At 55.5% G+C, this 14,390-nt stretch overlaps 1 protein-coding gene across 1 annotated transcript in view; it reads left to right on the top strand.

Moving 5' to 3' along the window:
• IGF2R (insulin like growth factor 2 receptor) overlaps positions 1 to 11,852 on the top strand; it is a 111,165-nt gene extending 99,313 nt beyond the window's left edge. The window contains exons 42-48 of the mRNA XM_057527505.1: positions 2,158 to 2,272; positions 3,002 to 3,148; positions 3,703 to 3,890; positions 7,463 to 7,649; positions 8,132 to 8,284; positions 9,256 to 9,325; positions 10,051 to 11,852. Coding sequence (XP_057383488.1) covers positions 2,158 to 2,272; positions 3,002 to 3,148; positions 3,703 to 3,890; positions 7,463 to 7,649; positions 8,132 to 8,284; positions 9,256 to 9,325; positions 10,051 to 10,449 — 1,259 coding nt within the window. The 3' untranslated portion in view covers positions 10,450 to 11,852. The remainder of the gene's footprint in view (positions 1 to 2,157; positions 2,273 to 3,001; positions 3,149 to 3,702; positions 3,891 to 7,462; positions 7,650 to 8,131; positions 8,285 to 9,255; positions 9,326 to 10,050) is intronic.
• Positions 11,853 to 14,390: the final 2,538 nt, after the last annotated feature.

Raw genomic sequence — 14,390 nt, 5'->3', positions numbered from 1 at the left:
TAAGGCCTGGACCCTTGTCGCATGGTCACAGGTGTCGTGTCAGAGTCGGGAAGGTGGAGGTGTCCTCCTGTGACCAGAGGGTCAGCACTGGCTTTGCTTGAAGCTCCAGGTGTTATTTTCAGTGACTGTTTCTCAGGCACTTGGCACCTCCCGGAGCATCAAAGTTAGCACTGCTCTGTGTCCTCCGAGACGGCAGGTCCTAGTCTGTGTGTCTAGAGGGCTGGGCGATCTTGGAGAGGTGTTTGTCCTCAGGAGGAGGGCAGAACGTTCAGGGTTCCTCTGAGTCCCTGCTCCAGCCTCCATGTATACGTGCAAGTGTCTATCCAGGGAAGCCAAACGCTGACATGAGAACCTGGTAAAGACGATTCAGGGTACATTTTCGTAATGTTTTAATTCGGAAACACAAAATGAAGCTCGTTTTAATAGAAAATTCATCTTGCAATTGGTTGTTGAGTGAAAGAGTCTTTCATCACGTAAAAGGAAGAGGCAGGGTTTTCTTGGTTTAGGAACAGTCAGGTGTGTCGGGAGGACAAGGAAGAAACAACGTTCCGTGTGCCCGTCTGGCTGGAGGGGGTCCCCGAGCTGTCCTGATTAGAGCACGGGGAGTCTTATGTCCGCTCCAGCTGTTGACAGGCAGAAAGGGGGTTCTGGGGAACCACTGTCACCCTTGAGAAAAACCCCGACTCTGCAGGTTGGACGTGGGGCGAGTCACCCCCCGGCAGGAGTGGCCAGACCTCCTGGCCCACGGCTCGCCCTCCGTTGGAGATCTTGGTCGTAGCCGCCACGAAGGGCATAGGGGCTGCGGGTGGGTCTGTCCCTGCTGTCTCGTCCTCGTGGATATTTGACCCGTCTCTCGCTCGGTTTCCCTCAGCCAGGTGAGAAAAACTAGAACATTGAAGCCTCATGAAAAGATGAGCTAGTAAAACCTGTTCCCTGACACACCAGGCGGGGTCTTACCCTTGGGCCCCAACAGGACGACCATCTAAGGCCAGTCGCCGTGACCCCCATGAGCATTTAGGGGGTGTGACCTTGTGGGGTGAAGAGATGGACTCTTGTCCCAGGAATTAACAGTCCCCGGCAACCAGGCTTCGTACGTGTGTGTACGTGTGTGATTTATGCGTGTGTACACATGTGGTCCTCAGTGGCCCGGGCAGGTGTTAGAGTCCATTTCACAGCTTGGGTAATTGGAGGTGTGGAAGGTTGAGTGTGTTGTCTGTCTAGTAGGACGGTGGAGGCACTTCATCAAGACCTGTACCTGTTGGTTCCACGTTCCAGAAGTTTAAGCATTTCTCTTCAAAGCTGTGGAACCCTTTCTTGCAAAATTTTCACCGAAGCCCAATATTTAAAACAAACTCACCCAGAGCAGCCTTGAACCTGGGTGGGTCCGGGAGCATGGGCCTCACCTCCTGTCGAGGGGTCCCCGTGCCTTGGCCATGCCCCGGAGAACACCTGGGCAGCGGGTGCCGCCCCCTCCACGTCCCCTGTCTCGAAGGACGTGGGTCGGGTGTGTGAGGGTCAGGCCGGAGGACTGTCCCGTGCTGGCCCCGAGAGCCACCGTCTGTGCGCTGAACCCCTGGGAGACATGCCCCTGGAAGCGCGGCCTTGCTTTTCGCGGCCCCTGCGGGCTGGGCTTCCCCTGGTTCTTTGACCACGTGGAGAAGAACCTTCAGAAGCAGAAAGAGCTCCACATGGAGCCAGGAGGCCTGAGGAAACCAGAGCTGTGGTGTGTGGAGTGTCACGCTGGAGGGTGGACGTCTGGCGCCTGCCCCGTCCTTCCCGGGAGGCTCAGGGTGGGGTGGAGGAACGCGAGGGGAAGCGCCTAAAACGGCACAGAAGTTGCGCACGGCGGGGGGCCCCGCGCGCACGCTGCACCGGGCGCTCCCCGCTCGGCCCCGGACCGCACGCTGCGGGGGCCTCCCGGCCGCACAGGTGAGGAGACGGCGCGCAGGGGTCGGCTGGGGTCTGAACCCCGGTCTCCTCTTGCTGTGCGGGCAGCGACGCGGGCCAGGCGCGGTCGCCAGGCTTGACGGTCCTGATGGACCCGTGTAATGAGTCTCCAGAGGCACAGACGTTTGTTCGTGATACAGGTTTGACTTCTGACACTGGGGCTCCTGCGATGCCCTAGAAATAGCATCAGTTCAGTCGTTTGTGTTTCAGATGACCGAGTCATCGTGACTTATTCAAAAGGCCATCAGTGTGGTGACAATAAGACGGCATCCGCCGTCATCGAGCTGACCTGTGCGAAGACAGTGGGCCGGCCTTCGTTCACAAGGTGAGGGGATGGGGTCCCCCAGGGAAGCTGTGTGCAGGGCCTGCCGGGACCCCGTCGGAATTTCTCCCCGTGGTTTCTCCTTGGGGGCGGCGAGGGGCACCGGCCGCTGAGACCCGCGGCCTGGTGGAGCCGGGGCTGCCCCACGTGGGGAGGGGTCCCTGGATGGGGGCTGCGACATGCGTAAAGCAGGATTTCACCGGCTTCCGGCTTTGAACGTCACAGTGTAACCAAAAGGGCGTTGATTGGTGCCACCCAATGCCAGCTGTTCAAGCAGCCTGTCTGGGACCCGCGGCCGGCACGGTGGCACCTGGGATGCTTGCTCTTGGATTATCCTGGAAATCTCTGAGCAGCTCCGTGTCTGGGGCTGTGGGGGGGACCTTTTGGCCAGCAGAGGGAGCGTGTGAGCTGCTGTGTTTGTGAACCACCCGATTCCTTCCAGAAGCTGGGCTTGGGAAAGGGGAGACCCAGGTTGTTGTCAAAGGATTGAATCAGTTGGAGAGTCTGAGGTGCTTGTAAAGCAAATATTCAAAAATCTAGGAGCAAATCTTTCCAGCTTTTAGACGTTGCACAGTTTCTAAATTTTAAGAATACATGTAAGCGCTTGCCTGCTTTTTCACATGGCAGATGGGCTGGGTGGGCATCTTCCTGATCGTAAGTCACCCTCCTAGCCCGGCGGCGTCCTCTGGTTTGGGAGGGTGGCCGTGACCGTGGTCTGTGTGCCGCCTGCAGGTTCGACATGGGCAGCTGCACCTACCACTTCAGCTGGGACTCGCGCGCGGCCTGCGCGGTGAAGCCGCAGGAGGTGCAGATGGTGAACGGGACCATCACCAACCCGGCCAACGGCAGGAGCTTCAGCCTCGGGGACATTTATTTCAAGTCAGTGGAGCATTTTCCTTCTGGGTGTCTCCCCGGCCGAGGGCTGCGAGATAAAGAGGGCCAAGTGTTTGTGTGTTTTAGTTACCGTTTCCAGGTAGTCGTCATATTTCGCTCAGACAGAGGGCAAGCACTACTCAGCTATTGAGTGTGACACCAAAGATGCTGAGCTCTCCTGAGTGTAAACATAAAGTCGCCCCTCCTCCCTCGCCCAGGGGTCGGAGCTGGAACCTTCTGAAACAATTTTCGATGAGGAACTTCTGGGCTTACTAGTTTGTGAATAAAAAAGTCAGTTGCTCAGCGGTGTCACTGGGTGGGTCTCGGGGTCCGGGGCTGTGCCTGGGCAGGGGGAAGCGGGCATGGTGCGGGGCACAGCATCTGAGAACAGGGCAGCAAAGCTCCGAGCGCGGAGGTGTGGGCAGTAGGACGGGGAGACGGCAGGTGGTGCCCTCGGCAGTATCCTGCAGCCCCGCCTCGTATTCTGGGCTTTGGGTCCAGGTGACAAAGGGCTTTCTTGAAGGACCGTTGGAATCACCCGACCTTTTCTGTCTCTTCAGGCGATTCAGCGCCTCTGGGGACATGAGAACGAATGGGGACAAGTACCTGTATGAGATCCAGCTGTCCTCCATCACGAGCTCCACGAACCCCGCGTGCTCGGGGGCCAACATCTGTCAGGTGAAGCCCAACGACCAGCACTTCAGTAGGAAAGTCGGGACTTCTGACAAAACCAAATACTACGTTCAAGGTAACTCTCTCCCTCCATGTGCCACGTTTAACTTCCTTGGAGGAACTGTAACGTATTTTCATGAACGAACACCCTGCAGTTGAAACGTCAGATCAGTTTTAGCACAAAAGCCCTGGGTCCGATCCTGTGTCTTGACACGCGCTTGTCATAGCGGACTGAGCAGCGTGTGTCAGACCAGAGCGGTTCGCTATAGGGAAGATTTACCTCCTAAACAAACAAGCAAAACTTGGTCTAAACCAGAGGTGGTGAGGTGGGCGTGCATGGCCACGTCCGCAATTTCCTTTGGTTTGGTTTTTGTCACAATATGTCTTTATTTTGAAACTTCAGATGTTACTGTAGAAGGGTAGGAGGTTTCGGGTTTGTCAAAAGGATGAGAAGAAAAGGGAGACCTGACCCAAGTATTCGGGTGGGTGTGGAGGAGGGCATTCCGCTGCACTGATGGAGCTTTTCCTTTGTTCCTTTTGTTCCCTTCCAGTTTTATTGAAATGTAATTGATATACAGCACTGTATAAGTTTAAAGGGCACAGCGTAATGATTTGACTTACATACATCATGAAATGATGACCGCAGCAAGTTTAGTGAACATCTGTCATCTCACATGGATACAGAATTAAAGAAAAAGAAAAGAATTATTTTTTCTTGTGATGAGAACTCTTAGGATTCACGCCCTTAATGACTTTCAAATGTAACATACAGCAGGATTAATTATGTTCAGCATGTGGCATATGATATCCCTATTATTAATTTATTTTATAATTAGACGTTTGTACCTTTTGACCACCTTCATCCAATTCCCTCTCCCCCCAACCTCCTCCCCTGGTAACCACAGATCTAATCTCTTTTTCTGTGAGTTTATTTTTGAAGTATAATTGACCTACAACGCTATTTCAAAATGATCGCCACGATAAGTCTGGTTACCATGTGTCACCACACAAAGATACTACATAATTATTGACTATATTCCCCCACACTCTACACTTCATACCCGTGACTCATTTATTTTGTACCTAGAAGTTTGTACCTCTTAATTGCCCTCACTTATTTCTTTCCTGATTCCTTCTTGACCTTGAAAGAATGTTTCCAGGAGGCAGCTCATGTGCTTTTGTTTTAAACAACTAGTCTTTCACTATATACCATTTCATGATTTGATTTTTGAACCAAGTGAATGAATTCGCTTTTTAAACAATTAAATGTGTTTACAAAACCAGCTGACTTTGACCTCAAAGGGCTGCTGAGAGAGATTCCCGGCGAGGAGGGGGAGCAGCTGCTCCCTGAGCAGGTGTAGCCTAGAAGAGGGCGTTTCCGTGCTCAGGTACCGAGCTGGTCACTGCACTTGACAGCGCCCACGGGGGACCGGGCAGAGACCTGCCAGGCCAGTCTGGCTCGCTTCCGTGATTCCCTGTCATGGAGTCAGCCTGCTGGTCCTCTGTTCTCTTCCAGTGACTCTGGGTCGGATGCTGGAGTCGTGCAGTGGCTGGTTGGGCCCTCTCTTGAGGTGCTATCCTCAGGGCCTGGCCCTGTAGTAAGTGCTTAGTAAATGTCTGTTGACTGACTGAAGGGCTGCTTTAAACGCCTCCAAGGCCACTGCTCTGCAGAGAAGGAAAGTCCAAGCTCTTTTGAAAACCGCCTGGAAGATTTTGACAGACTCCCGTTTTATTAGCAGCTGGTCCTGCAAATGCACCCAGACCCAGCCATCAGATTACTCACGAGCCCCTGCAGGCCCCGTGCCGCCTCTCCACGGGCCTTCCTGCTGGACTGCCTCCGCCCGCCCCGTCCTCCTCCTCCGGCCTGTCCCAGCTCCGTGCTCGCTTCTCCTCACACCCAGGGGCACTGCTGCTGGTGCGCCTGCAGCAGTGGTCAGGCTTCACGCCACAGCCCTGGTCAGGGGCCCGGCCACTGGAGTGAGAACCTTCGCGTCCACGAGGCCTGCGTCTGGTCTAGCTGGCCTCCTGCGGCCCCCCAGCTTCAGGGGGTGCGTGTGTCTGTGTGTACATGCACACTTGTGTGCACACGTTTATTTATTCTTGGTTAATGAAATCGTTTTCAGACCTTTTCACTGCCTTCATTCACCAGCGCTAGGAAGTAGGTTTAGTTTTAAGCCTTCGTCCACATTTCAGGAAGAATGCAGTTTAACGCCCTTCAAGAGTCTGCATTCATCCGAGTGGGCAAGAGTGGGAAGCCGCAAAGCCCATCTCTGGCTGAGATTCTGGCTGAGATTCAGAGCTGCCACCTCGGCCCCTCACCGGCTCACCAGTTTGTGCCCTCGTTCCAGCCTGGGGGACAGCCCACTCGGGTCACGGCTCAGCCGGTTATGAGTGAGGACGCGCGTGGCCTTCCTGAGCCCAGCCCGCAGGGCTGGGTCTCAGCTGCCCTCGGGCGTGTCGCTGCACACGCTGCGCTCCCCGGTGCTCCAATGGTGGCCGGTCGTGAGGATTTTGAGTCTCCAACCACGAAGCTGTCCGCACAAGGCAGAGTCCGCACAAGCGCCTCTCACTTCTGACACCAGCTGCAGGTTCAGGGGGCTCCGTCTCCGCCTCAGATGTGATAACTCACTAGAGGGGTGCTCAGAGCTAAGAGCTGTGTAGTCGTGCTTACAGCTTGTTACAGTGAAAGGATACAGAGTAAAGCCGGCCCGTGGGAGGAGTGTGTAGGGTGCAGTCTGGGGGAGAGCCAGGCGCTTCTGTTGTCTTCTCCCTGTGGAATCAGGACGTGTTGTGTTCCCAGCATGAACGTGACGACACACACACACGAGCTCAGGAACTGACCAGGGAAGCCCACCCATCTCTCAGTGTCCAGAGGTTTTTTGTTTTTTGTTTTTTTTTTTTAAATTAATTAATTAATTTATTTTTGGCTGTGTTGGGTCTTCGTTTCTGTGTGAGGGCTTTCTCCAGTTGCGGCGAGCGGGGGCCACTCTTCATCACGGTGCGCGGGCCTCTCACTATTGCGGCCTCTCTTGTTGCGGAGCACAGGCTCTAGACACGCAGGCTCAGTAGTTGTGGCTCACGGGCCTAGTCGCTCCGCGGCATGTGGGATCTAACCAGACCAGGGCTCGAACCCGTGTCCCCTGCATTGGCAGGCAGACTCTCAACCACTGCGCCACCAGGGAAGCCCTGTCCAGAGGTTTTATTGGGGCTTCATTGCGTAGGCTTGACTGGTTGATCACTCGGTTGGTTGGTTGGCTGACTGGCTGGTTGGTTGGTTAACTGATTCGTTGGTTGACTGGTGGGTTGGTTGACTGGCTGGTTGGTTGGTCGGTCAAGCTCGGTCTCCAGGTGGACTGATACCGTGTAGGCAGCCCCCCCTCCAGATCATATTGTTAGCTGAGGACAAAGGCCAGACCTCTTTTTGGGCAAGGTTCAAGTCTTTCCCACATTCTGACTTAGGGCAGGGGCCCCATAATGTGTGTTGAGCAGTCTGTGAGAGCTCATCTGGGACATTTGATGAAGGACCCTTATGTCTGATTTTAAGTCTCTGCAGACTTTTTACAGGCAATGAAAAGGTAAACTTGACCCACTACTGAAACACCAGTGGTAATGGTGCTGTGCTTGTGTGTGCGCCTGCCTTGTTGACAGATGGCGATCTGGATGTGGTGTTTGCCTCTTCCTCCAAGTGTGGAAAAGACAAGACGAAATCTGTCTCCTCCACCATCTTCTTCCACTGTGACCCCTTGGTGAAGGACGGGATCCCCGAGTTCAGCCACGAGACCGCCGACTGCCAGTACCTCTTCTCCTGGTACACCTCTGCCGTGTGTCCTCTGGGGTAAGTGGGGTCCTGCCCCACGGTGTTCCCTTAACTCCAGGAGCATTGAGGCTGTGTCCCAAGATGAGTTGTTGGGAGGGAGAAGCTGTTAGCTGGGCTGTGATCACTGTTTCTTCCCAGAGAAGAGAGCTGTGTTCCCGGGAGACAAGGGCGGCCAGCATGTCCCTGAGTCTTTGCTCCAGAAGCGCCTCTGTGCTCTCGGGGCCCTGCAGCGGGATCAGCGAGGCCTGGGGGAGGCGTGTTGCCCAAAGCTCGGCTTTTCTCGTCCCCTTAGTGGCGAAGGGCCGTGTGGCCGGAGGATCGCCCTTCCCCGTCCTCCTGCCTCAGTCTCATCATCAGAGGCGTTTGCCCGCTGTTGTCCTCCACCTCTGGTGGATTTCGTCTCGCTGCGGGGGGGGGCTGCAAAGGCAGGGCCACCGCCCGAGCTGGGCCTCGCTAGGCACTGGCGGTGGCGGTGGCTGAGTGGTGTGGCCTCCCCGCAGGGTGGGCTTCGACAGCGAGAGCGCCGGGGACGACGCGCAGGAGCGCAAGGGGCTCTCGGAGCGGAGCCAGGCCGTGGGGGCCGTGCTCAGCCTGCTGCTGGTGGCGCTCACCGGCTGCCTGCTCGCCCTGCTGCTGCATAAGAAGGAGCGCCGGTAAGGAGAGGGGAGTGGGCCGGGGGACCGGCCAGTGGTTCAGAGTCGCAATCGGGGCTCCTTTTTTTGAGCCCATCAGCAGCCAAAGTGTGGAAGCGGTCCCCAGAGCTGTGTTTTGTAAACGTCTGCGTCCTTGTGGCGATGTGTCCTGTCTGACCGGGGCTGTGGACCCTGTCAGGTCACATGGCAGATGCTCTGCGGGCCTTGGCCTGGCCCACCTGTTCCCAGGATGTGGCTCTCTGCACGTGTCCACAGATGGACAGAGAGTTAAACACCTGTCACGAGCTGACTTCCCTCTGATCAGCTGACTTGCCTGCCCTTTAAAAGGGGAGCATTTGTTAGGTACCGGGTGTGACACCTCTTCCATTGGCTCCCCTTTGCTGGTGAAAGGTCTTGTCACTCACAGGCAGCAGGACCGTCCAGCAGATTTCATGTCACGCATGAATGAGGCCCAGGGCTCTGTGTGTGGTCAGCCCTGTCCAGAGCGCAGGGATGGTCCAGCTCTGGGGCTGCCTGTTGCCTCTCTCACCTGCCCGAGGAGCCAGAGGCAAAGGAGAGAGGGTCGGGGAGTGCTGACCGCAGCCATTCCGACCCTGAGAGGCCGTCAGTGGGACGCGGGATCGGGGCGGGAGGTCTGGGTATGAGCCGGCCCTGCGTTCGTCCCTTGGCCCAGTAATCTCAGCGCAGCCCTGGGGTGGCAGGAAGGTGTGGGTCGTCGTATTGACGTGAAAAAGCAGAAGGACAAGTGCTGGGAAACCCACTCTGACCCTTCTTACACCCTGAAAATGGGGAGCAGGATTTGGATCTGTGTCTGTCTGACTCTAGAGCGTTCTTCCTGCTGAACTGGTTTATACAGCCCTGCTGTGGTGGGTGAGGGAGCGCTCGCTCTTGGGGCTGCAGCCCCCTGGTGGCGGGCACTCGGGAGCCAGAGGGCGCGGCTCTCGCCTGGAGTAACGTGGGGCTCCTTCCAGGGAGACGGTGATGAGCAAGATCACCAGCTGCTGTCGGAGAAGCGCAAGCGTGTCCTACAAATACTCGAAGGTAATTGATGCCTGCCGAGGTCTTGGGCGACTCGCACGCGCGCACGCACGCGATCGCACTGTTGTCATGATGTCGGTCAGCGACTACAGGAACCTGTCATCGCGGGAAGTTTGAAATGGACAAAGGGAAAACGCCCCTCTGCTCTTAACCCAAACACACGTTTTGTTCTTTTTCCTTCAAGTTTTTCTCATTGTGGTTGCAGCTGATTTCTTACAGCGTTTAGTATTTAGCTTACTTCTACTTTTTTGGCTATTCTACAAAAAAAGACAGTAATGAAAATTTCTGTGCCTCTGGCATTTGGATGTCTTCCTTAGGATAACTGTCTAGAAACTGAGGCCAGAGGGCCTAAATGCACTCGTGGCTCTTGAGTGTGCTGCCAGCTGCTTTCTGGAAGCCTTCCCTCAACTACACTCATCCTCGCGTCCCCCGCGCGGCTCCTGTCCCTGCTGCCCGAGGGCCCCTGGAGCAGAGGGGCCCTGTCCCCCGGCACCGCCGCCTTGTCGCTGGCCGCCTTCCTGCCTCCTGACACCATCTGCCGTGGTTGGGTCTCAGCAGGAGCTGGCAGTCGCCAGCCCTCCCCTTCTCCCTGAGGGGGAACACGGGACAGTGATGGCTGCGGTGGGCTGGGAGGAGGGCCCCGCCTCTGGGTGGGTCATAGAGGGAGGGGGCCAGAGGAGGCCGACGAGGTCTCAGGTGGACCCACGGTCTCTGCTGTGTCCCGGCAGGTGAACAAGGAGGAAGAGGCGGACGAGAATGAAACTGAGTGGCTGATGGAAGAGATCCAGCTGCCGTCGCCGAGGCCCGGGAAGGAGGGGCAGGAGAATGGCCACGTCACTACCAAGTCCGTGAAAGCCGAAGCCCTCACCTCCTTGCACGGGGACGACCAGGACAGCGAGGACGAGGTGCTGACCCTCCCGGAGGTGAAAGTGCACCCGGGCAGAGGGGCCGGGGCTGAAGGCGTGCACCCACTGAGGCCCCCGCCGAGGAAGGCGCTTCGGGAGCAAGCGGACGACCGGGTGGGGCTGGTGAGCGTGGAGCAGGCCAGGAGGGGGAGGCCCCGGGCCGCGCAGAAGCCCGTGAGCTCCTTCCACGACGACAGCGACGAGGACCTCCTGCACATCTAGACTGCGGGGTGCGCTCGGCGACTCCGCCGGCACCTCCAACCAAATAAGACTTCGACTCCATGATGCTTCTATCATTTTTGCCTTTAACAAAAACTGTTTCAAAAGGGAAGAGTTTTGGTGATGGGGGAGAGGGTGAGGAGGTGGGTGCCGCTCTCTGTGGTCACCGGGATGGGGCATCGCTCCAGCTGCTGGAGGGCGGCGCCGGGGCCCCGTGTTTAGTCCCAAGTCCTCGCATGGAACGTGGCCGCCGGGCGCTTCCTACCGCGCCCGGGCCAGACGCGTCTCGGAACAGAGGGCTGCGTTTGCGGAAAACCCTTGCTGCTTTAGGCCCTGTAGGGTATTTGATCATTATATTTTAGCATTTAATTCTCTCCTCCTATTTATTGACTTTGACAATTACTCAGGTTTGGGAAAAAGGAAAACAACAACAACAACAACAGTTTTTTCCTGCCGGCAGGGGGTAATCTATCTGTCCATCCCTTAGCGGGGAGGCTGTTGGGGCGGTCGGCTGGTTCCATACGAGGTTTTGAACTCCACGACATGCCCTCTAGGTTAGACTCTGCCGCTCTCTCTCTTTTCCCTTTTGCTCCTGTCTCGTAAGGGCGCGTGCGTGCACACACACACACGTGTGGGTCCCTAGTGCCTGGGCTCTGGAGGGTCTGCCTGCTGTCTGCCTCCGGTCAGTAACGGCTGCAGCTTTTTGCATGACGTCTTCAGTCCTAGGCGCACAGAGCACAGTTATCAGTATTTCTTCCGCCAGCTGGTGAAGTCAAACAACCCACCCAAAGATTGATTTGTGCGTGCGTGCGTGCGTGTGTGTGTGTGTGTGAGAGAGAGAATGGAGTTGAGATGTCAGACTTTTTTCCGGACTTGGGGGTGTAGGTCTCACCTCTTCAGGTTCTCATGATACCACCTTTACTGTGCTTATTTTTTTTTTTTTAAGAAAAAAGTGTTTATCAACTATTCGACCTATAAGAAGCCTTAATTTGCACAGTGCGTGACTCACGGAAATTGCATGAAAGCCAGTGGGCCAGATTCTCGCCCCTAGTGTTGCACGTGGATTCCTGCTCGGGGGGGTGGGGAGGGGGGTCGGCCAAGGCCGGCCTCTCAGTCTGCAGGACGGGAGGGCGAGACCACTGTCCTTCCCGGCTGTTGGCTCCTTTCTTGAAGTGTTTAATGAATGACTTTTCTTGCATTATAGAACTGTATATAGACTCAGTGGTATTCATATCCTGGAAAGCAAACCAACCTACAGGGTTCCTTGGTTTGTACTCCGTTTGGCTGGCTTATTTGATTTCAACATGAGTGTATTTTTAAAAATTGATTTCTTTCCTCATTTTTTTTCAATCAAATTTACTGTAATATGAAGTATTCAACAATTTGAATAAAAGATAAATTATTAACTGGTTGTTCCTGCTTTTTCCCCATGAGCGTGAAAAGCTGCCTGGTTAGTTGCCACGCCCAATGCCATCTCTGTGCCTCCTGTTACATGTCCGGATGGCAGCCGACCCTTCACGAGCAGCACATCAGCTTTCTCTCTGGAGTCTCCCTGCGTGTCGGTGCTCACCCGAGGCCCCCGGGCTTCTGTCAGCTTCGTCCACACCTGATTCTTCCTCCTTCCGAGAAAGGGTATTGTGACCAAAACAACCACCATGCGTGCAGATCCCATGCTACCAGAAAGCATCCTGGTGCGCGGCCCAAGCTAACGTGGGGGCAGGAGGGGTTCTCTTGCACAGATTTGGTTTCCGTCTGAAATTACTGACACGTAGTGAGAGCTTCTTAGATATTAATGTGAAAGCAGACCAAACAGGGAGTTACTACAATGTCAATATCAATGTCAACGACTAGACTTCCAGGAGTTAGTATCCTTCCCGCCTCATTTTCTGATTATTTCCAATTGGGGTGACTTTTTTTTATTTTTAAGGATTTTACAACGTCTCTCCTGAGACAGACACTCTGGGGGGGTCTTATAAACGTTTACATTGTGACGCCAGAGTTGCTGGTCATCGGACACTGTGTCCAGGGGGCTGTTCTCCAAGCCACTCCCTTCCTGCTGAGACGCAGGAGGCCCTCTCTGTCCGGAGGGGCACTTGCAGGTGCTCACTGGCCCTGCTGGTAAACTTGATGGTGGGGAAGCTCTCTGTCTGCACCTCGGGTCACCTGCCCTGGTGCCCAGCTCATGCCGGCCGCAGAGGGATGGGGAAGTGACCGTGTGCGTGAAGCTTTTGCTCAGGCTCTTTTCTTGAGCCCCTGCAAACAGACTAACAGTCCGTGTCAGCTGTGGTCACAGGTAGTTTAGGAAACCGCTCCCTGACAGCAAATAGGAATTAGAATCTCTTAAGATTCTAATTAGTTTCCTTTTAACCAAATTTTTTAAGCCCCCCCCCGCTTTTTTGAGACTGTCCATTGAATGGTGGAGGAATGGGATAAGTGGAGGGTCAGGACGGTGTAGGCAAACCCTGGGCCCAGGAAATCCACGGGAGAGTGGAAAGGCGGCTCCCGCCAAGAGCGTTCTAAACGCAGCTGAATCCAGTTCTCCCCCAATCTCTGACAGGCTGATCATCCGACGATTCCTTTAGGGAGGCCGACTGCCGCCCGGGCATTCAGAAGGAATTCTTTGGTCCCTTTGTACCAGTTCAAGAAGTGGGCATGGAGGTCTTAGCTCCCGTCCAGGGGATCAGGTCACAAGGGGATGGTGTGCCTCGGGAGCGGAAGGTACTGGCCAGCTTAGATTGACAAAACCCCCTTCACCAGCTTTGGAGAATCCCCGCGACTCTGACTTCACGACGTGACTTCTTATTTCCCCAAATGAACGTGGCTGACGTGGGGCCGGCGTCTCTCAAGAAGGGCTGAGCTGCTGTACCTCCTGGAAGGACGGGTACCGGGTGGCTCGCTGCACAAAGCCCGGGCGGGGTGGCCTGGCCGGCTGGTCCTGCAGCTCCTCTCTGGGCCGGGGTGGGCCCGGAGACAGGCCGCCGTGTGCTCGGGGACGGAGGGGCTGGAGGGGCTGCAGAGGTAAGGCTGGAACAGTCCTGGAACTTGAAGAGTCCCATGGAAGTCGTTGTCAGTACCACCCTGGGGGAAATACAGTGTTTCCCCTAAACATAGAGGGAAAGGCCAAAGTTAGGCCGTGCATTATTAGTTACTCATATTTCTTTACCTCTTACTCTATTTTGTTTTGACCAGTTTGTGAATCAAATTCAATGAAATTTGTACTGTTACTTTGATACTCACGGAGTTAGAGGAAAGCAAAGTTGAGTGATCCTGCTGGTCGTCCCCCCTGGACAAGGTGACAATGCAGGTCACCCGGCAGCTGGTCTCAGCGCCGTCCTGGAGAAAACGGCCCGGGGAGCAAGCCTCATTCCACCAGAGCGGGGAAGTGACGTGGGTGCCGGATCCCATGGGGTGGGTGCGTAGAGGGTCAGGTTCCCAGGCAGACCCTGTGACCCTTGGCTGCAAATTAAAAAAAAAAAAAGTTGACAAAACATACAAAGAATTTGAACATACAGGACCAAGAACTGTTTTCCCTCAACTGTGCGAGAGTGAGCTGCCTCCCTGGTGCCTTGTCATCCCAGGCCCCTCAGGATGTCACCCCCCGCGAGCACAATGCGCCCTCCGGACCCAGAACACCCACGTGGGCCTGCCAGTTGTCATGGCAACACCGTTTTCACTAAGAGGACCCCATTCAGAACCCTGTCCAATTCAGTTGCCGTGTCTCTCTTGAGTTTCCCTCCGTCTGGAAAGTTCCTCAGCCTTTCTTTGACTTTGGTGACCTTGACACGTGAGGTCACCCTCCTCATCCTGATGGCGCTCTGACACGCCTGACGGTCACTCTCCCCTCAGGGACGCCCTCGCCTCCCCTGCTGCTGGGACGAGGCCTGTCCTGCTCTGCCCACCTCATGGCTTTGGGACTCGTTCTGGAAGCACGGGGCAAGAGGCGA

This window comes from Balaenoptera acutorostrata, chromosome 14 (genome assembly GCF_949987535.1).
Source record: "Balaenoptera acutorostrata chromosome 14, mBalAcu1.1, whole genome shotgun sequence".
Classification (NCBI taxonomy): Eukaryota; Metazoa; Chordata; class Mammalia; order Artiodactyla; family Balaenopteridae; genus Balaenoptera; species Balaenoptera acutorostrata.
This window is presented reverse-complemented; position numbering and strand designations above follow the sequence as displayed.